This window comes from Athalia rosae, chromosome 3, assembly GCF_917208135.1.
Source record: "Athalia rosae chromosome 3, iyAthRosa1.1, whole genome shotgun sequence".
NCBI lineage: Eukaryota > Metazoa > Arthropoda > Insecta > Hymenoptera > Athaliidae > Athalia > Athalia rosae.
The window spans coordinates 24,172,779-24,195,431 of record NC_064028.1 but is presented as its reverse complement, the minus strand read 5'-3'; the positions used below and the strand labels follow the sequence as shown (position 1 = coordinate 24,195,431).

The window sequence follows — 22,653 nt, the reverse complement described above, 5'->3', positions numbered from 1 at the left end:
TCGATGGTAAATTGTACATTGAAAAGTCTTCGTCGATTTGGCTCGAAATGCCCCATATGTATATATTTCAGATACATCATACCGTGTATTTGCTACGCGTGGTGCTTTTCAGTTGCGAATAGTGTTTCGCAGTCTAGGCTAGGGGGAGGGATTTCATCTAGCTAATTATTGGCAGGCAATTTGGTAGCTAAAAACACAATCAAACATCGTGAAAAGCGCGTTAAAAACAATAGTTAATTCCGAACGGTAACTAAACTGTTCTTTACTAGAAAGAGAGAGGGAGCGCAAAAGAGAAAAAGAGAAAAAGAGAAAAAGAGAAGGTTCGTTGCAATCGCACCGTGGACGAAGTATATACGACGTACGTATACATCGAACGGGGTGGTAAAGGGTGACGTATTCGCACAAACTCTCGTCGTCTCTTTCCACGTATGTATACAACGCCGATAACACCACGTTGAATATGGAGGATTTGAATTGAACGACCCGCGCGAATGAACGAACGAACGAACGAACGAAACGATGACAAAGTGCGACACGATTTACGCGATGCAGTGCTAATAATGAAACGAGCCTCGCTAAACCGTACCCTGGTACCTTCGCTGCGTACCTCCGCAAACAAATCGGAACCCCTATTCGTCCCCGTTTTCAAAACAACTGACGAATAAAGAGGAGAGAAAAATTATCTCGGTGGACGCTGTAACTGGTGAAGCGACAAAAAAATCTTATCCCTTGCGCTCGCTATTTTCATGTTCGATGGAAAATTGTCATCCCTTCCGGTTTGTTTTTTTTAATGATTATTCATGATATTCATCGACATTTTGTTTTTTTGAGATCTTGGGTTCTCACGGGATTCGAATGATAAGTCAAAATTCGTATAAATTCGCTCGTGATAATTCTCTGGAAGAAATATGGCGGACGTACGATGCTCGTGAAGTCTTTCGGTATATACATACAACTGGCCATCCGGGGAAATGAGGTGTACGAATACCTTCACATATCTAGATTTATACATATGTATGACGTATATAGATATTACGTGAATACATGTAGCTCTACGTATATAGCAAATGGCGTGGTTGGTTGGCTGGGGCGCCGGTTCACCCGGTAACATCGACCCAACAACTATAGGTCGGGTAAAGGTGGTTCTGGTCTGGTCTGGCTCCGACTCCAGAAGGTTGTAGGTTGATATTTTCACTCCATATGAATTCTATCGTAAATCATTCTTATACCTGGAATAATATGTGCTCGACTTATGGTTAAAGAAAAAACAAAAAGGAAGAAAAATCACGTGAAAGAGGGAAAAATTCCCGCTCAGCTCACCAAGCTGCACAATCCTCATTCCGAGAGTTTGTGCGAATACGGGTCTGCAGGTTTCCAAGAACATCGGTGGTTAAACGTAAAAACGAAATCCACACGGATTCCGGAAGCTTTGTCTTCGCTCATCTATCATCAGCCCTTTTTTTTTTTTGAGAGTTAAACGGACATTCATTTTCAATCAAATACAGTTGAATAATTCAAGTGTAAGTCATGTTTCTGGTGTCCCCCGGACAATCCCATAGCCGCGTCTTACTGTCGTAGAGTCGGAGTAAAGTATCAGCAGTCGTTTCTTAGGGGTTGGGCAAGGAGGGTAGGGTAAGGGTGGGGGTCTGACTCCTTTTCGTAGCGAGATTACCACTCTTGTTCATTATCATGGCTCGCGTCTCTGTAAACATTCGTCGTCGTCGTCGTCGTCGTCGTCGTCGTTGCCGCGGTATCTCGACGTCCCGGCGCACGGCGTCGCACGATCGTCGTCCTCGTAGTTTCCAACCGGCGCCATTCCCTGCGGCAGGTTCCTCTCTGCCTCCGCGCCGTACGTATACCTGCCTTCTTCGCCTTTCGACGCCCGGCAGCTTGCATCTGTACTTGTATACCATATCGTATATATACATACATACGTATAGATAGCGCACCTATAAACCTTCCCCGGGACTTCATCCCCGTTCCTTCGCATATATACGTCATCCCTCTTCCCACCTCGTGCTCGGCTCCCCGTCCCTTTCCACCCCTTCGCGATCCTCCCTCGCTTCACTCGCTTCCTCCATTTCTGCTCGCAACCAGCTCGCGCAGAGAAGCGTTAAGCTATATATAGGTATGCGTACGTATATAGGACGGCATCACCGAGAAGCTGCTTTACTCCTCTGCAGGGCTTGTTTGACTTTACTTGCAGCTATGTAATTGAATATTATACCAGCCGAGTGCTGGAAGGGTTGAAAACTTATGGAACGCGAAAGGGAAAGTAAAAGCAAGCCAACTCTCTCGCCATTTTCTACACGAAAATCTCAACCGTTCCTCCCCCCCCCCCCCCCCCCCCCCGCCCCCGTCGTACCTTATTAGGTATGTATACGTATATAGACGTAATAAATATATAACGTTACACCACCCCCTCCCCCGGTCGACGTCGACGTTGACGTAAAGATGTCGACTGGTTGCCGTGCCGAGTCGGAGTCGGTGCCCCTTTTTCCCTTCGCTATAAGTGCCACTTCTTCTTTCGCCTCTTCGTCTTTTTCTACCGTTTCTAAATACCGAGGGGTAAGGAATCCCGTTGCACGAAGAAAACGCAAAAAAGCGGTTCTGCAAAGCAGGGAAGAAAATTACAGAAAATCTACCGGAATTAGGAACGCCCGTAGCTCGCTCGCGAGAAGTGTTTGCCCATTATATTCTCGCAACTTCTCTCCAATATATGTATATCCACCCGAGGCAGGCGTATCTCCTTCATTTTTTTCGTTTCGGTTTTTTATTTTTCTTTTGAATTTTCTTTCTTTCCTCATTGTACCCCGCGCCTTCTAATATTCCTACAGTGAATACTTGTACTCAAATTTTTACACCTCTTTCCCTCCTTGTCCTCTATAACTTCCAGACGAACGATAACGTAGAAATTTTTTTCGAAACGTCCCTCGGGATCGAACATTAATCCGACGCACCCTTCACCCTTTCTCTCTCCCCCTCTCTCTTTCCCTCTTCCGTTTTTAGATAAACATTTAAACGCAGACTGCAAAAATCCATTTTCATATTTCCGTTCTTTTACAATTTCACTGGAAATCTCGATTGAAACAGTTATTTTTATACGCGAATCATATAGAAATTAATCTAAAATTGTAGAACATATCCAAATCAGCTCTGTTTTATCGGACTTTAATTATTCGTGTGGTATTTGCCGAGAAAATAAAACCTCGAACGTGTCGCTCGGGCTTTTTATGTCTTCGACATTTTTGGTTTATGAACATTCGTTCTTGCCTGCAGAAAAAACGAAGCCTTACCTCCTCCTCTTCGTCTTCTCCTTCCTTTTTTTTCGACTTTTTTATTCCTGTTGTCGCTGTTTCTCTTCCGCAGTTTTACCTCTTTGATGTTTCCGATTCAGCGTTTCATCATCATACAGAATTTTTCACCTACTGTGTATATATATATATACATTATATGTACTCCTCGGCAAACCCTTCCTTCCTTCCTTCCTTCCTCTCGTCATGTTTTTCATCCTTCTGCAAGCTTTTTTTTTTTTTTTTTTTTTTTTTGTTTTTACCTTTGAGCTTTACGTGATCCTTTAGTCGTACCTATATATTTATATGTACATATTCCGTTGAAACTAAACGAGCGCGCGCGCGCGCGACTCGAGAGAACTTTGGGGATGAAGTAAAAGTTTATTAATTAGCTGAAATTAGGGAAGAAGATTCATTTCACGTAGATGTGTACAGTTATACACAGTCGCAAAGATGAAACGATATATAATCCAAGATTTCTCTACGGAAAATCTCAAACGAAATAAAAGAAAATAGAAAAGAAAAACTTGAACTTGACGAACCAAAATGGAAGATGAGGATAAGTGGAAGCAAAATTAACGAGTAGTACGTATTTCGGATACTTATATACTCCTTTATCGTTTCTATGTGTACGTTGATAAATATTTGTACGAAATTGCTAATTAAAATTAGTTTTTATGTTTCTTCGTTCGCCACGCAATTTATATAATGTATGTATAGGGTGATTCATTCGAAACTCCGAGAACGGGAGGAGCCCGATCCGGTTTTCTTGGCCAGTCAACGCGCCGCAACGCACGATAAAAATGGTAAGAATGAGAAAAAGAAAGGTCGAGCCGAGGTCAAGCGCATGTCCGCTGAATCGAGCTCCTCCCATGATCGGAGTTTGGAAAAAGTCACCCTGTATTCGAAAGTGACTACGATAATTTTTTTTGCGCAATTACGTAGACGAGGAATGAACGAGACGAGACTCCAGTCGAAAGACTAAATAAATTAACGAATTGAGGGAAATAGAGAAATAATTGTATTCCGATTAACCAGCAGTGCTCGCGATTCATCAACAATTCATCAATGTCCCGTTATCGGTGATGCTCGAAGCTCGTGTACGCAAGTACATAGGAGGTACTAATACACCGTATAACCGAACTTGTACGCCGTCCGATTCTTCGTTCTATTACCGGCGATATAGCATAAAAGCCTGCAAGTAACTTCCTCTACCATTCATATTTAATTTGGCGTGCCTGTCAGTCGGACATCAAAAGATAGTTACGGTCGTACTCGACGTGTACACGTACGTATGTAACGGGGAGTCCCCTGTGTGTTGAAACGATTTACAGATGCATGTGTGTAAAGTGCAGCGCAAGGGATGAAAAGGGAGCAAACGATTCCATATGCATACGTTATATTATATCGCTACGGTCGGCTCCATACATACGTATTATCGTACGTATATACGTGCGTATATAGGCATATACACGTACACGTGTAAATGCCTCGTGGAAACTGAAAGAGGGGACGATTTTATTTCACGTTTATCATCCTCACTAATTCAATAAATATAACACTAACCGCCGAATCATCCTCATTTGTTACGCTACCTTACAAAGAGAGCGAGAGAAAAGAGAATATGGAAAAAGGAGGACTGAAAGGAGCGAAGAAAAAAGAGAAGAGAGAGAGAGAGAGTGGCTTATAGACTTTATATATTGTGACGTGTTAATCGAATGGCCCGTTTATACAGATATTGCGTGCATAGATTATTTTATGACTTTAAAATACCTATCTGTGTCGCGGAAGAGTAAAAAAAAAAAAAAAGAAGTAGAATTTTGAGACACGTATTTATGGTGGCCGGGTCAGGTTGTAGGTACATATTTGCGGGTTATATTATACTCGCAGGTTTATTTCGTGCGGTTTGATTATTGCAGATATAAACCTGGGTCATGTTGTATAGCGTAGCGTAATTTATATAATACAGGTACCTAATATGTATAACGTAGTAAGGTAACGTAACGTAACGTAAGCCGTTGGTATACCAGTATGTATGTACAGTGTATAGATATACTTTATATAGTTAGCTATTCGTAAAGAGGGTTTGTTCAGAGACAACAATCTTCAGGCAACGGGGTAACGCTCATGCACACCAATAGACAAAGTGACAATATTATATACACACACCGTTGTTCAACGTCGGATGTTTTACCGCCAAAGAAAACTCACGTCTATTTGAATAATTAATCTCACCTTTAATCGGTGATTTTTTTTGCTCTCTCTCTCTCTCTTCTCGCCCTACGTTCAAATGAATTGAAATACACCCACCCCCTCTTCTCGCAGGTAGTCATAATGCGGATCGTAAAATTAATCGGTAGGTAATTAAAATATGTTGCGTGCAAACCCACGCCATCTCGAATCGTTAGGATAATTCGCTTCTGTTCGAAGATAAGATTATTTCCATGTATGTGCACGTGGATCATGAGAGTAGAAAAAAGCGGAGAGGAGGATTTTATTTTTTTTTTTTTATCTAAAATTGTCACTTCCGGTCAGTAGCGGCGTTTCGTTTATATTTTTATTCCCACCGGTGCGCACGATGAGGCGAACGACACATGCGATCTATACTTAAAATCGTACGATCTAACCCGCACTTTGGAAAAAAAAAAAAAAAGAGAGAAAAATGAAGTGGAGAATCGGGTAGGTACATACCTACCTTTTTACGTGTAACGAGAGAATTGTGTAAGTGAAGTATCGGGCGATATAACGATTCGTGGGCACGCGTCTCGATCAAGTCTTGATATACGACGGATAATAAGGGCAGTTCGCGATCATTTAACCCCACAATATAGTCCTTGTGTCTTTTATATTATGTTTGCGGTTTGGTCGCCGCGCTAACCCTCTTTATTCGGACACGTGACCGGAAACGTACAGCCGGACATCGCGGGGGCGCATCGTATAAAAGTCTACCGAATAAAAAAATATATAGAACGAAATGAAACGAACAAAAAAAATTATTCATGCATTGTGAGAAACAATCGGAAGTGACAATTATTTCACCCATATGAGTACTGTGAGCAATTATTTATATCATATCGTAACTTGGACCCTATGGGAATCTTGCGCATATGTGAATATTTTTGGTAACGTGATCCGATAATTAATATATTAGGTGAGAAAAACAAAGGGAACGAAAAAAATTATAGCATTCGAAGATATTCTTACAGATAATGTACAGATTTGTTAACGTGCTTATAATATGTGTGTCAATCCACATCGCCGTATGTGTGTACAATAAAATAAATACTATATACGTACATTTGTACGTGTACGTATACGCGTCTAAATACCTATCTCGTGACTTTCGGTGTTGTACGGATGAGATATATTCGTGTATGTATAGCGAGTTATACTCTCCATAGTACATCTACCCATAGGGTAGGTATAGCGGCAAACGCGAGCTCAAATATTGTTTCATTAAATATTTGATCTGGTTTTTATTCCATTTATTAAAAGCCACCGCGCGAGAATCTCTCCACTCCCTTCAAACTGCTTCTGCTTCAGCTTCTACTTTTGCTTTTGCTGCTCCTGCCGCTATACTCTGTATACATATACTTGTATCGGTACATCGTGTATTAGGTATTAACCCGATGCAGCTATAGCACTGCACCACCATTTTCCAGATATATATATGTACACGGAAAATCCATCGCTAAATATACATACGCATGCCATGTCATACTTATTCCGTATATCTGTAATGTATACATATATGCCCGAATCCCTGCGCTTTTGCTGCTGCCTTTTATTAGAATTTTCCTGGTTATCGGGTGATCTAGTTTAGAACGTAACAAAATATTTGCCCATGAAACACCGACGATTTTTCTGTACACAACGCGGGATTTTGGTTCTTATGCCGACGCTACCCGATGCGTGCTTTTTGCAGGTGGTCGTAGCTCGCCAGCTTTTTCGAAATCCCGTTTTCCGTTTATAAAGTTAAAAAAAAAACACGTTCAAGTATTCAATTTTTTACATCTTCTTTCTCTCTGTTTCAAATAACAGTACTAGATCTAAATGTAAATCTAGTTCACACTCTTAAATGGAATCGATCAAAGACGATCAATTCATCATCGTTGTATTACAATGTCACTGTGAATATTTTCCAAATAATCGGTTCATGAATTTGGACTTAGTTTTTTTTCTGATTTTTTAATTTCCATACAGTCAGACGAAATTAGACATCGTGATGTACGCGGCCACAGCTACAGGCAAAACCATAACCATAACCATGGGGGTTGAGAGCGGCAGATATCCGGGGTGAATTTGGAGTTGGAACAGTTGGACAGGGTAGGGGGTGAGGGCGGGGGGAGGGGGGGGAGGGGGAGGGTAAATCGGGGTATTCATAGAGGGATGGGCAGGGATAGTGGAGAGGGGACGGGCTGAGGTGCAAACATTTGCCTGCCGCCCGGTAAATTAAAAGCACACAGAGAGAGAGAGAGAGAGAGAGAGAGAGAGAGAGAGTGGGATAGAGAGAAAGAGAGGAATAGAGAGAGAAAAGAGGAGAGAATAGAGAAGAGAGTTTTGAGTGAAGAGTGAAGAGTGAAAAGTGAAGAGTACAGAGTTGAACGAGAGCCAGCCGATCCTACCAACTCTCCATCACCTGCAGCCATCCAGATACAGATATATATCTATGTATTTCGTATATTCTCCTATTATACATAAACTTAATTCAACAAAACGTACCAAAGTACACTTTTTATACGTAGCGGGCACTATATCATCGTCATTCATACCAGGAAATGTCCCGCGGGGGAATCCAATCGAATATTCACGAATTGTCTCTCCAACTGTCCTCATTATATAATACGTTTCTTTTTCTTTTCTTTCTCCTTCTCTCGTCCTGTGGTGAAATGAGCAAAAACCTTGTCCTTTTGAGTACGTGTACATAATTTTGGATCTTCAACTCATGTGAGTTTTGAACGGGATTGCGCAAGTTACACATCATCAATTAACTTGTGATTATACGTAATTTGAAGAGTCTTACAAATCACTCGGGATAAATAGGATATATAAGAGGAGGAAAATTCGAAAAACAAGAGAGAAAGAGGAAAAAGAAACTTTTACACATTTTTAACAATTCGGATCGACGTTCATTCGAAACGCTCGTCGACTCTTCGTTTTATAATATCACGAAACCAACAGACAACTTTACACACGTCGTCATGTACGAAAACAGTTGTGTGGGAGATGAGAGTAAAAGTATAAAAGAGGTGTTGCTATACACATAATTTTTAATGCGCATACATCCCTCCGCGCAACACACAACGACGATCGTAATGAGCGTGAGGGTGAAAAATGAGAGGTAAGAGAGAAGAGCGGTAAAACGAAAAACGGCAAAGTAAAAGAAAGAAGAAAAAGGAATGAATAAATAAAAAACAGCTCAGGGAAGCAGCTTACGATATTATAGTACAGGTTGAACCGAAAAGTGAGATTCGCCAATCCTTGCGCCGTGACGGTAGAATATGTAGAGGTACACGGAGGCAGGGAGGGAGGAGAAGGTGGCGTGGTAAAGGTGGACCGATGCAGGGTGGCTGGATGGCTGGTGGTGTATGCCGTCGCAAATATTTGCAGTCAACAGTAGAGAGCCTCCGTGGAGTATACGCGGTATACGTTGGTACCCACCAACCATGGTCCATATGCAGCATCACCAGCATCATCACCACCACCGACACCACAGCTACCATCGGCAACGCGATGCCGCAAACGACATGCATAGCCAAGACATGAATGCTCTTCGCGTTGTGCTGCAGCTTTCGGCTAACACTGCGTCATGGTGCACTGCAGCAGAACTAACAATACTAATATCGGATATACATACACGCGAATTCAAGGGTGCAGATGTGAGCATAATTGACTTGATCGATTATCGGGGGGATGGGGGGCCACAGAAACTTTTTTCACTAGAGACACACGTGACATCACACTCGGAAGAATGCTGTGGAATTCAAAAAACTAGAGAAAAAAATCAAATCTAGAGGTATACTTGTATATATCTTCTTCGATGAAAACGAACCATACGATAATAATTTGAAAATTTCAACCCTTGTATGTACACGTATCGTTAATTATCACTTTTTTCTTTTTTGGTTTTTTTTTTTTTTTTTTATCTTCACAAACTCGTTTCTGCTCCCCGATTCGTTGAGAAAGAAAAAAAAGCTTTCGTCACAATACAAGGTAGTCGAGTCTCAGATTCAATTATCACGTAATCGGGAAAATGGTTGTCGAGAAAAAAAAGTTCATCTCAAGTGTTGCGATCCCACGGCCCAGTTTCGAATCACTTTTTTTTTATCTTTCAATTGTGGCTGTTACGATTTTTTTTTTAGTCACCGTCAAACTTTGAAATAACATTGTGCGTTGTGTGCACATTATAAATTACATGCTCGTGTATAATGTTTTTTTTTTTTTTCATTCGGAGAGAGGATGGTGAGAATATGGAATAAAGAAAAGAAACCAAAAAAAACAAAAGGACGGAGAGAACTGAGGGATGAATAAAAATTGAGAAAATAAATGTACGTATGCTTTGCATCTGTAGAAAAGGAACAAACGCGCAATACGAACGTAATTCTGCTCGCTACAGACGAGTAGGAAATGTGAATCGTACATGAACATATTGGCATGTTATACGGTGGTGGTTTACCACCACTACTACTACTACTACTACCCACCACCACTACCATTACCAGCGGTACTAGTACTATACTACTATTTGCAAAAACAAAGTTTGCACGGGACAAACAGGAGCGAGGCGGCGCGCCTGCAGGATCGCCTGAACGGAATGACCAGGCGCCCTATTACGGCCAGGCAAACCAGGAAAAGCGCAATCCCAACTTTGCTATTGCGTTTAGTTAACCTTTTTGGTATCGTAATACCTGCTGGTGGCAGCAAATACCACCATTCTATCACCCTTGCGTTCGACGATTCCTTTTTTTTTAACTCCTCTGCTTTGGTCTTTGTGTGTTCGCTTCTCTCTGTTTTTTTCTTCTCTATTCTCTGATCGATGTTGAACAAGTTGAATACATTTTTGCACGATCGGTTTTCATTATCTTTTACCGCCGATAAGGAAAATAGATAAAAAAACGAAAATTCGATCCAACGAATAGATGACATTGAAATGGGTATGTGTGTGTCATTTGGAATTTGACGATCTGCCTTACGGTGATACATGGGACGTGCAGCGAAGGTACGATGAATAAGACACGTTGATAATGTATATAATATAAGGTGCGGAGATGTATCGTGAAAAAAGTATATAGAAAACAGAAGGGGGGACAGGGGGGATAAGAGAGTTGAAAAATGAAATAAAGCCCGGTCTATGGGACGCGCGAGTTGCGGGTAGGTGTATACTAATTGGAAGGCCGGTTATACGTGGCCGTTTGGCGCAGGTTTAGACTTTGCCCTCCAGGATTTCAGCGTTGAACGTTTCCCTGACTTTGAAGAAATACATGTATACGTATATCCATGCCTATATACAGGAGAGTCCCAGACTTGGTTGGACTCGGTAAAGTCCCGGTTACGATGGTTATATACAGTAGCGGATACCGGGTGATTAGCACCTCTGCAGACCGTGTAATGTATCCATACACGTATATTACATTATATATATATACATCCGTTTGTGTAAGCATGTATTTTCTATGTATTAGATGCATAAACGGGAGATGAAGAACGATGCAACCTCACCACCGGACGAAAAGGACTCGGACCGGACCACACACGATGAAAAAAGGTTCCGAGAGTTCGAAAGCTTGAGAGAAAATAAACCAAAAGTGTACAAGAATTGTAATATTGAAACGAAAAGATATCATCGCAAGATTTTCCAATTTCGGAAAACTCCTAACTCCTCACGATCGCATATGTTATCCTTGACGCTGATAATGCTGTTTTCACTTTATAGGCATATCATCTTTTTTTCTTCCTCTCAATCGAATTTATATCATGAGATGATCTGATTGCGATTTTTTCTATCCAACTGCTCTACTGACAAATATGCTTTTTATTACGATTTCATTCGCCTGTAATTCAAGGAACGTCAGGATATCGTCAGTTGACATATTATATGCAGGGTATTGGTATGACGGTATTTATTGCTTAGCGAACGGTGATCACGGTGACGGTGTTGGTAGTCGTAGATCCCGTGCTCTGATGGAGTGGCTAAGATGGTGGTATGGCTCTTTTCTGATTCTTGTACTTCTACTGCACAGCCGCTGGTCACTGCCGATGTTGGGAGATGTACGCGAGAAGAGCACTTGAGAGTTGAGTCGAGTGGACGTACGCGAAGACGTACGGATGGATGTTCACGTCCAACTCACTCTCTCTCTCCCTCTCTTTCTCACTCACTCACTTACCAGAGGTGTAAGAGAACGTTGAAACCTCTACATGGGTGGTCCATTCTTCTCTTCAACACTCCTTTTCCGTATACTGCCGTCGTTGCTGCTGCTGCTGCTGCTGCTGGTGCTGCTGCTGTTGCTGATGTTGCATCCTATATGCGCTCTCTTTGGGGGAAGATATCTTGGAAGAATTCGTCGTATCTACGTTGGATACTTCATTTATTTCCCTATTTTTGTTACTATATTATTACGAATACGAGGTAATAATGGATTTGCAGAGCTGATTGCTGGTGTTCTTCTAGATGTTGGAATCGTTATTCTTGTGTCCTGAAATTCGAAGCGATATCGAGCTTCGTAGAGTCTGAACTTGATCGTCAAACGAACAGAAAAAAAAAGTAAAATAAAACAAAATAATGATTGTGATGTGAATGAATCGAGACAGGTCCAGAAGCTGATAAAAATATTCATTGTAAGAATATTTGATTTAACTTTGAAAGAGGATCTGCAGTACAGGTCTGAATGAAAGACAATGATGAAACGAATAAAAGGATGAATGACTTTTCATTTTACTTGTCATGTTAGTTAGGTGAGTGCTTCTGATGTGCTACAACTGTATAATAATATGCGATGCGTTGAGTTTCAAATGCATATAAATAATAGTGCCACTTGACACTTGTACTGCTGCAGCAGGTTGCCTTTAGTCTCGCTTTTTTAATTCTTTATAGAAAGATACGTTTTATAGTTTTTTGTATTTAGAAAAAAAAATGTTGCGTCCCAATTTTTTTTCAAACCTACGTAAAGAACTGTCGGCGTTTCAAAGGACTATAAAATATGTATTATCGGATCTGCTGCTGCTGCTGCTGCTGCTAGGGAACGCTCTGAATATAAAATATATAGCGTATGGTGCTGCTGCTGCTGCTGGTCCCTGGGAATCTGCGACGAGAATTCAGCGTCACGTTTAGGAGTCACTGATAACAGTAGCTCTCATCCCGTGTATCGTTGCTTGCTTTTCTTTTTCGTTTTTTTTCGTGCCCACATACGTCATTTTCACACATAACTATACACGACCAGATCTCGTATACATACACCTAAATACTTTGAATCTAATCGAAAATCATTCTAAAAGGGAAAGCTATGTGGATGTTTATTCTCACGCCAAAGAAAAATTTTGGGTTTTTTTCGATCCCTCTTTCGATTACCGAGAAGTGGACGTGTAAAAATCAATCATGCTTTCGTTTCGGAATTCATATCATTGGGTGTAGGTCAAGAAGCAGACCGTTGGTAAGTATTTAAATTTTCAAATTTCATCCCCTTCTGCTAAATTATGGAACCTTGCGATTCTCGTTTCTCTCACATCTCTCGCTCTCTCTCTTTCTCTATCTGCTACAGGGTAAAAGCAGTCAGGGGGTTGTAGAGCCAATATGGCCGATCCATCATGGCGATGGGGCATCTGAGATGTACATACAACTCGGGGCTTGGCGCTCGTATTAGAATTGGCGGTACCGCGGTTCCTTCCCTGATCCGCTTCCTTCCTCTCTCCTTCCTCCATCTCCTCTTCTCTTATTCTGTTCTCTCCAATTCCCTTGTCCAGAACCAACGTTACCTCCTAGCTAGCTCCTGATCACCGATGGGGACTCTGGGTATACGATTCTGGGGTGTCCGAGGGTGGATGCCTGCTTCTCTCAGATAAGGATGGACCCTATATCCTACGTTGACTGTATGCCTGCCTCTCCTGTCTACGTCCGGCACCCTTATACTTGTCCCTTAACGCCAGAAAGTCAGTATAAGCAAGAAACGATCATTGAATACGAACAATTTCAGTCATGGTCATGATCTGCTATAACGGTGCATCGTTTTACATTATTGTGAATCGGTTGATATCAACTCTCGAAAATATGTTGCATAAAATGTTGAACTATATTGTCTTATATTTCTGTAAAAACTGCGTGAGTTTTTTTTGAATAGTAAGTTTGTCTGAAGTTCAGCTCAACGTCGCCTTTTGCCATGATCCTTTGCTTGGTGAAGTTTTGAATCGAAATTGTTTGTGCTTCTGGTCTGGTTAGATATTTCAGTTTTGGAACAGGGTATACGGGTAGCCTTGTACAGTAGCAGCAGATGAAAGCTGAGCTAGTGCGAAACGTGGCGACACACCACTGAATAATAAAGATCCCTATCGGCAACTGCCATCCCACAGGTCGACCGCAAGAAATAATTCCTATTTAATTATTATCTAACCGCCGAGAGATACGGCATGAATTTATAATTGCCTGATGATTTATTTAGGATCGCATACAAGCTATCTGCACTCCGGAATGACTCTTCCTAGGTTCTAACATAGCTTGGAGATGTTGTACGTTGAGTAATTTTAATCTAATACCTATGATCCATATACGAAAGTTTGAAACTGGAATGTGAATTCATCGCCGCATTTGACGCTTCTGACAGCATATCGATCATTCGGATGTTTGAATAGAAAGGGCTTTATTGAATTGGATTATTGAAAACGATTGCTAACAATAGAAAATAATTACTGATATTCAATCCATATCAATCAATTTGAATGAAAGTTCGATTCATATTAGTAGAAAAATCCGGACGATACTCAAAGATATTTGAAAATACCATAATACTTAGGTTTCAAAACAGTCATGCAATTACGTGGAATTAGTTGGTAAGAAAAGAAGTAATTACTAGAGACATTCTAATTTTTGGACTTTGAAAATTGGAATCCCGTATCGGACGTATTGTAGTATCCTTTGATGTCCACAAAAGTTCAAGTTGATTCGCAATAACGACTCTGGAATACAGAGTGTAGTCAATGCGTTGCCATCTGATCGAGAGTTCAGCCGCATAATTTAGATTAAAATAATAAAGTATCAATGCCCATTGAGCATTGATACTATTAATGAATGCACGAACAGCTTCCAAAACGGACGGATTACATTATAATAAACGTATCGTAAAAACAGCAACGGAATAAAATTCACTAGTATTCATAAAGTAGGGATGAGTCGTACGTCACTAGAACGACAACAGAAATATAATATTGCATAAGGTAGAATTTAAATTTTAATGAAAGAAACTTATTGTTAGATAAAGAACTCAGTTAGAAAACTTATAAATTGAGTCAAACCCTATTCGTGAATCATATAACTCAGACATTGTACTTATTGTTAGTGATAGTTCTGCACTTGCAACAGCAGTTCTAATTGGGCCTCGCATTGGAGCCCGCTAGTTTCTATTGAGTTTAAATCTGCCAATCAAAAAAGACTGCATTTTAAGAATTCTAGTTCGCAATATAGAATTGTACGACATCTACCAGTGGACTTAACGTTCTTGTGTGCTGTTAGAGTGGCTGTTGGTTATTTGGTGTTCAACTATCTGAAGTATCGACCACGGAAGCGAGTGGAGGCTAGCGAAGTGCATAGCTGGGGTTAGTTACGACGTTGACTGAAAATTTTCAGTCAGCGGTTTCGATCGTTTCGATCATAAAATAACATGAAAACTTCCACTGTGCTGAAAACTCTTCAAGTATTGCTTGAGTCATGTTGATTACCTTTGTATTTTCAAGACAACTCTGCCAGTTCTTCAAACGTTCACCGGCTCGTGTAGGTGAATTATTAATTTTTATTTCATGTGTTCGATTGCTGATGGCTTGTATCCTGAGATGATATTCTGTCATTTTAATTCTACAATACCCAAACCTTGACGATGTAAAATTTGATCTCTTTTTCAAATAATTCTTCATTTGTAGTCTTTCATGCTGGGCTTTTTGCAGGTGGTACGAAGTTACTCTATTGATGAGTGGAGAAAATTAAGAATGGATGGTGAACAGGACCTTGTATCGCGGCCAGAACCTGCTATTATGAAACTGGACACACCCGAGTTTCATTCAATTTTTACTCCAGAATTGAATACGCTATCAACACTATTTAAAAAATATAATTATGAGATCAGAATTGCTGGTGGGGCAGTTAGGGATATTCTAATGGGGATCCAGCCAAAAGATCTGGATTTTGCAACCACTGCCACCCCAGATGAAATGAAAGAAATGTTCACAAAAGAAGAGGTCAGGATGATCAACATGAAAGGAGAGAAACATGGGACTATTACACCCAGGATAAACGACGCGGAAAATTTTGAAATCACCACACTTAGGATTGATGTTCTCACCAACGGGAGACATGCTGAAGTAGAATTCACCAGGGACTGGAAACTCGATGCCAATAGAAGAGATCTTACTGTCAATTCAATGTTTCTTGGGCTAGATGGAACCGTTTACGATTATTTCTATGGTTACGAAGATCTCAAGAAAAGAAAAATTGCATTTGTAGGTAACCCAGAAGTGAGAATTCAGGAAGATTATCTTAGAATACTCAGATACTTTAGATTTTATGGAAGAATAGCTGAGCAACCAGAATCCCATGAACCAGCCACACTTAAAGCCATAGCTAAACATGTTAACGGATTGGAAAGAGTTGCTGGTGAAAGAATATGGAAGGAGTGGCAAAAGATTATGGAGGGAAAATTCGCTGGTGAATTATTGAAGACTATGATCAACTGCGAATTAGGCACCTACATTGGACTGCCCAAAAACCCAGACATCGAAGCTTTTGACAAAGTTTATCAGAGAGCATTAGATAAAGGAATACATTTACATCCAATTACTCTGATCACAGCATTGCTGAAAGATGAAGAACAGGTCATGAAACTTCACGGCAGATTGAAGCTGTCTGCATTTGAGAGAGATGTTGCACTTTTTATTGTTCGACACAGGGAAGATAAACCATGTGAAAAACCTTTGAAACCTTACCAACATCTAGTTTTAATGCCTAAAGGAAAAGTTTACGGAACCAAGGAATTCGTTTGCGAACTTCTCAGATATAAAGGGAACCTCGAATTACTTGAGGAATTCTCTAAATGGCAACCTCCCAGATTTCCTGTAAACGGAGACATGCTCAAGCAGCATGTTAAAGAAGGAAAACTAATGGGTAAAGTTTTGTACAAGTTAAAAGAAGAGTGGCTCAATTCAGATTTCGAGCTCAGTGCTGAAGATCTTCTGAAACGTGTACCCCATATTCTTGGGGAACTGACAGATCCGCTTTAATAAATATACGTTCATAACATGTATGAGAGAATCATTTTGTTTTGTTGATTCGGGAGTTCATCAGTGTTCTTCGAATCAGGGGCCTCCTATCATCCTAACAAGATGCCCTCTATAACCCACAGTTTCAAGCACTTTTAAAGCTGCAGTACATCGAGATCAGTAGATGTCCCCACTGGGCTTGCGTAGGGGGTAGCAGCATGGGTAGGGTAGCAGTCCCTCGCCGCTGTCGAGTCTTACGTTCAGTTCTTTATGTTTTCTATCTAAGATTCTGTATAACTTGATTTCTAGTCGTCACATTTACTCAATCAAGTACTGTATTACGCGAGCGTGAAAATCGTTGATCGCTATGGATGACGAAGCGGAGACGTACAAGTTATGGAGGATAAGAAAAACAGTGATGCAGTTGTGCCACGATAGAGGTTATCTAGTTACCCAGGATGAGTTGGATCAAACTTTGGAACAATTCAAAGAACAGTTCGGAGACAAACCAAGCGAAAAAAGACCAGCAAGAAGCGATCTTATAGTTCTTGTTGCTCACAATGACGATCCCACAGATCAACTGTTTGTCTTTTTTCCAGACGAGCCTAAGATTGGTATAAAGACCATAAAAACTTATTGTCAGAGGATGCAGGAAGAAAAAATCCATAGGTAATTGAATATAAATGAAGTTTCAAATTACACCACTAGCCCACGTTTTTCAATAACTCTTACAGGGCAACGATCGTTGTACAGCAAGGCATGACGCCGTCAGCTAAACAGTCGCTGGTAGATATGGCCCCAAAGTATATATTGGAACAGTTTCTTGAATCTGAATTACTGATCAACATCACGGAGCACGAACTCGTTCCAGAACACGTTGTAATGACGCCCGAAGAAAAGCAAGAACTACTACAAAGATACAAACTCAAGGAGAATATGCTCATGAGAATACAGGCCGGAGATCCAGTTGCTCGATATTTTGGACTAAAGAGAGGACAAGTTGTCAAGATTATCAGACCTTCGGAAACAGCAGGAAGATATATATCCTATAGGCTTGTGTGTTGACACTGAAATTTTTCTGTTACTGGCTACAAGGATACCTGGAACAAGGAATTCTTACCAATCTGTGGTAGAGATGAGAGCGATTGTATTGAAGTATGTTCCATTGTAATTAAATGAATTTAAATAATCATTTATAATTTCTAAAATCGGTTTTTCATTTGCTGCTTAGTTTAAACTCGGTCTGGAAGCACTGATCTAGTTAGTATTCAATAAATCAATCACTGATACAGTGAGATCAATGTTGGTAGCTATCGAGAGCTTACTTCGATATGGTTATTTCTTTGATCAAGTTGGCAGCACTATCGGAATAGTCGCGTCGAATCGTTAGTGTACAAAATGGCGTCGTGACTGTGGCGTGGTTCTGGATCGTGTGCAGTAATCCGTTCCGTTTCGTGCGATAATTATATGCTATAAAATAAATTGAATTTACTCTGGTATGATATTGGTTACTCTGTAGCGATCGGGTGGTTATTGATTACACACTAAAGTAGTCCAACGACGAGTGAAAGTGATATTGAAAAGACCAGGCTCTAGCAAGAGGCGATCATCAACAGAATTGGCGGGAAAATCTTGACGCGCCAAGAGAGCAGAGTGAATAAAGAAGACGTCATAAGAATACAAGATGGTGTTGAAGGAAGCGTTGGAAGAACATTTCTCTTTGTTCGGCGTCACGGTAACGGACCAGGCAGCTTTGGACAAATGTAAGTAGTTGATTGAAAGAAACTCAGCCCTTCAATTTATTTATAATTGACCTGCGATTCGTATTGCTATTCTAATCATGATCTAAATCTACAATTCTGTGGTTGTCGTCCGACTGTTAGGGCATGATTTGGGGTTAGAAAAAAGCCGCTCAATGGTTCTTGTCCATGCGTTTAGATGATGTGGTAGATACACATACACTCGGCTATCGCTTTGGCACGTATATTTTTCAATCCTGAGCACGACTCTGTGACATGATAATATCAATATAACTATATCGCGTCACCTTCTCGTATATCTCCAGGTCATCGATATTATGTTTTTCAATTATTAAAATATTTACTTTATCATTTTTCAAATTAAATAAAAATATTTCAGGCCTCGATCTCTGCGACATTTACAATCTAGATGCAGAAGCTTTTGTGGAAACATGGATGGCGTACAGCGTCTCTCACTGCCAGGGCAATAGTCCTACAATAGAGTATTTGTCAGAATTGGAGAGAAAAGAATTGAAAAAAGAAAACTCCATGATTTCAACTTCATCCATAAAAAAAGACAACAATTTGCCCGAAATAGCCGTCCTTAATTCTCAGTCTCTAAAAAATTCCAAGTATCCTTCTGAGTACAGTTTTATTATATGCACTATTTGAAGCAGGTCCTCAAGTGATTATTTTGTGATTTTTTACAATCTACCAGACTATCTTGCATTATTGAAATCCTTAACCACATTTTAACAGTAGTACAGATAGCGACGTCCTTGGACTCTATGGAGGAAAAACACCGAATACACCAAATGTGAGTTGATTTCGAAATATTTCATTTTATCCAATTCTGTTTACATTTGTAATCTGAGAATGTTCGTCTTACCTTTCTATATCCCAATGATGAATCTGCCAAGAAAGCTAGAAGTATGGTGGGCTCTTAACATTAGGTCAATATTTCTACAGCCTGTTATTATAAAGGCATCAGGATTCATTCCGTGATACACCCTCCCCTCATTTGGCATCCATCATGCTTCTACTCTATTCTTTTTTCACATATACCTTTGTGAACTATGGTAGACAAGTCTTCTGCATTATTATCATATGAAAAAAAAAGAAACAGATACTGAGGCAATTCGCGTGCTGATAGACATCTGTCTTATTATGATAATTATTTTTATCAGTGACATATTATTTGCCAAATTTATTCGAGGGATTTTGCGAGTAGTTCATTGGAACTGAAATTTTGAGGATTATTTCTCGTCTAGGTTTTAAACCTCGTTTTTCACCGCTAGAAACGATGCAAATAACGCACCGATGCATACAATTGAATTTCCTGTCGGATTGCACGTTACACTCGTCCGGGGGGGGGGGAAGGTTTTCGGGATTTGGAAAACCACCGACCCCTCTCCTCTCTGTTCGTCACCTCCCTCCATAGTTTCTCTCCCCACGTTTTTGTCGCTATTCGGCTATCCCCTGCCCTCTCTTATTCCTCTCCCTTCCGCTTCCCTTCTCTTTTTTCCTCTCATCCCCCTTTACTTCCCCTTTTCCATGAAAGTCTCTTCTCCGTGATGCAGGCAGGCGGTTCGAACTTCTGCTGTAGCGCGGTTGCCAGACCTAATTTATTAAACTTGAAACTTGCCGGGAAAGTGATAGGAGTTTTTTTTTAGAGTTTTCACGACAATTTTTAAAAATCTTGGTAACGAGTCCCAACTTTTTCATGCCAATTCCTTGTAACTAATGCATCGATGAAAAGACTCGTGTGTAGAAACCCCTGTCCAAAACAAATAGATCGACTGCGTACGTATATGCATGTCAAATATAACAGTATAGGTCTGACTTGTACGTGCAGTCGATTTTTCAAAGTCCATAAAAAAACGCCTCGAGAATTAGACGAAAACAATACACCGTAATCTGCAGAAATTCCGCCGGAGCACTCGCTTCGTTGTATGCCTAGACTATACGTAGCGTATTGCACATAATGCATAACATCGTAAACACCTTACAATGTATAAGATTTGCAGTTTACACGTTATACACAAGTCCATACTTATAAATACAGTACATGTGTGCGATACGTGTTTGCATTTGTCCCATGGGAAAGATAACTTTGCGTTCGAGTTACATGCTTACCTACCTACCTACCTATGCTATGTTACATGTATACTTTGTACGTTAGGAGCGTAACTAGAAATTGGACTAGAGGTTTTCCTAGCAGTCGGTAGTTCAAGTTCAGCCAAGATACTACTTGTGCGCACACTTTACAAGCTTTTGAAACTTTTACAAGGGTTGGTAGAAGGTTCAGCAGAATCCAAATGGGGTTGTTGAATTGAATCTTTATAGGAGTTCGATGTTTCAGGTTTTTTTGTTTTCTGTATGTAACCTTACGTTCATTGTCAGACCAAAACATGAAACAAGTCGTAGGAAATCCTGCAGTACCATTCGTATCATCATCCATCGGTAGAGCACCCTTTACTCAGGTACACCATAGGAGCTTACATTTTATGTCAACCGGTTTCTTTTGCAACCATCAATAAACGTGAAATCAGCTGTCCATCTTCATTGCTGCAATGTACATTGAAACGTAGAGCAAAAAAGTAATGATGCACGAAGATAAGACTTCATTTATTCCTGTTGGGGGGTACTATGAATTCCGTAATAGTATATGGTAGATTATTTTGGTGGACAGTTTATCTCGCGTTTGTACTGACCACGGCTTGGCATTTTTATTGGGATTCGTATCATTGACTTGAATGAACGCAAAAATATTGTTCGAATGAGTTGCATGGGTTTTTACATCGCTAGGATCGATTGGACATTCAATCACTCATGATTGAAGCGTCGTGTGGTCAGACTTCAGAGTTACTTTCCGGGTTCCTGATAAATTCAACGATGATGCTTCGAATGCCATCAGTGCTTTAGGATTAATACGCTACTGTATCCACGCTTCGGTCAGCAGCGTTTTACACGTTTTATAACATTGGCAACACTGTGGTGCCTCCTTTGTGCGTACATACTGTCGGGTTTATAGGTGGATGGAAGTTGATATTTGTAGTGGTGGTGCGGTGATGCTCGAACTTGGTATGTGTATTGGTACCACAGGGTATGGTAGCTCATGGTTCGCGTATAACCGAGCCGTGAAGTGAAGCCAGTCAAGTTGATGGCCGCCGGTTGTGCGTAAGCGGCATCATCCTACTCTTCTTTCTGATCATACATATTACAATTCAAATCGTTGTGCAGGCCAACGTAGTATAACAACATATATTATACTTTCATATTCCGCGTTCCTACGTAACGTTACGACATCAATGCATCCATCTATCTGACTATTCATCCATCCATCCGTTATTTATACACGTATTATATCCAAATCAGTGAAAAGAGAGATTTTAAGATGTAGTGGTGATCGTGATGCGGTTGTGGTTGTGGCAGTGGATGTTGACTGGCTGATTATTTCATGCCCGAAATAATACGAACTCATACTATTACGTTATTTGAAATCGAGAGAGAAAAGGAGAAGAAAAAAAGATTAACCGGAGTGGTTCATCATCCTGATCTATTTATTGTTCTTCCATCTGCTCCGTATCGTTTATTTCATTCAATGTGTAACGATCGCGGTTTTCATATACATATGCGAAGACCTTTTCCGCGAATATCAATGTACACCAAACATGATAAATCTTTCTCTGTTTCTTCACTCCTTAGTTTCCAGTTATCGTAATCGACGGTCATTTGCTTCATAGTATTCGAATATGAAGTAAAAGAAAGAACATCGCTTTTGAAATTGGAACATCTCATTGGTAGTGTTTCCATTCATTTTGATCCTAACAACCTGATTCTAGTTGACTTAAATTTTGAAAATGACTTAAAACTGATCGAAGACAGGTGGTTTTAGTCCGAATATTCGATGAGCCCGATGCAGGGTCTGTAGTCAGACGACTGGTCGAGGGGGAGGGTGAGTAAGGAGCCGTTGTTTCCCGCCACAAAAATCTCCAACTCTCCAGGTAGATTGCCGCCATTATCCCCACCAACATTTTCTACTATGGTCTCTTGGGTTTCTTGAGTTCTCTGCGTGTTTGTTCCATCACAAAGAAAGGCAGAGGGGATATATACCTCGTCAGGGTCTCTCTCTCTTTCTCATTTTATTTTCTTCTCTTCCTCTCTCA

General features: G+C 40.5%; 3 protein-coding genes across 5 annotated transcripts in view; all 3 read left to right on the top strand.

The window, feature by feature from the left end:
• The first annotated feature begins 15,068 nt into the window (after positions 1-15,068).
• LOC105686797 (CCA tRNA nucleotidyltransferase 1, mitochondrial) lies at positions 15,069-16,787 on the top strand. Of its 2 annotated transcripts, none has more exons than XM_012401928.3 (2): positions 15,069-15,267; positions 15,438-16,787. In XM_012401928.3, the coding sequence occupies exons 1-2, from the start codon at positions 15,205-15,207 to the stop codon at positions 16,764-16,766; spliced, it is 1,392 nt and encodes a 463-aa protein (XP_012257351.2). In that variant the 5' UTR covers positions 15,069-15,204; the 3' UTR covers positions 16,767-16,787. The 2 variants fall into 2 exon arrangements, with proteins under 2 accessions (XP_012257351.2, XP_012257352.2); XM_012401929.3 differs by having other exon boundaries at positions 15,126-15,271.
• A 157-nt stretch (positions 16,788-16,944) lies between these two features.
• Positions 16,945-17,953, top strand: LOC105686798 (DNA-directed RNA polymerases I, II, and III subunit RPABC1). The gene is made up of 2 exons (XM_012401930.3): positions 16,945-17,414; positions 17,480-17,953. The coding sequence occupies exons 1-2, from the start codon at positions 17,113-17,115 to the stop codon at positions 17,808-17,810; spliced, it is 633 nt and encodes a 210-aa protein (XP_012257353.1). The 5' UTR covers positions 16,945-17,112; the 3' UTR covers positions 17,811-17,953.
• A 164-nt stretch (positions 17,954-18,117) lies between these two features.
• LOC105686916 (DNA polymerase alpha subunit B) overlaps positions 18,118-22,653 on the top strand; it is a 10,808-nt gene continuing 6,272 nt past the window's right edge. The window contains exons 1-3 of one of the 2 annotated variants that reach the window (XM_012402185.3): positions 18,118-18,508; positions 18,885-19,116; positions 19,247-19,301. In XM_012402185.3, coding sequence (XP_012257608.2) covers positions 18,430-18,508; positions 18,885-19,116; positions 19,247-19,301 — 366 coding nt within the window. In that variant the 5' untranslated portion in view covers positions 18,118-18,429. Of the gene's footprint in view, positions 18,509-18,884; positions 19,117-19,243; positions 19,302-22,653 lie in introns of both variants that reach the window. The other variant, XM_012402184.3, reaches the window with a different exon arrangement.

Excerpts from the sequence above, each read along its gene's own strand:
- LOC105686797 (XM_012401928.3), top strand. The coding sequence starts at position 15,205 with ATGTTGATTACCTTTGTATTTTCAAGACAACTCTGCCAGTTCTTCAAA. Across the intron at positions 15,268-15,437 it reads TCAAACGTTCACCGGCTCGT|GTGGTACGAAGTTACTCTAT; the intron begins GTAGGTGAATTA and ends GGCTTTTTGCAG.
- LOC105686798 (XM_012401930.3), top strand. The coding sequence starts at position 17,113 with ATGGATGACGAAGCGGAGACGTACAAGTTATGGAGGATAAGAAAAACA. Across the intron at positions 17,415-17,479 it reads CAGGAAGAAAAAATCCATAG|GGCAACGATCGTTGTACAGC; the intron begins GTAATTGAATAT and ends TAACTCTTACAG.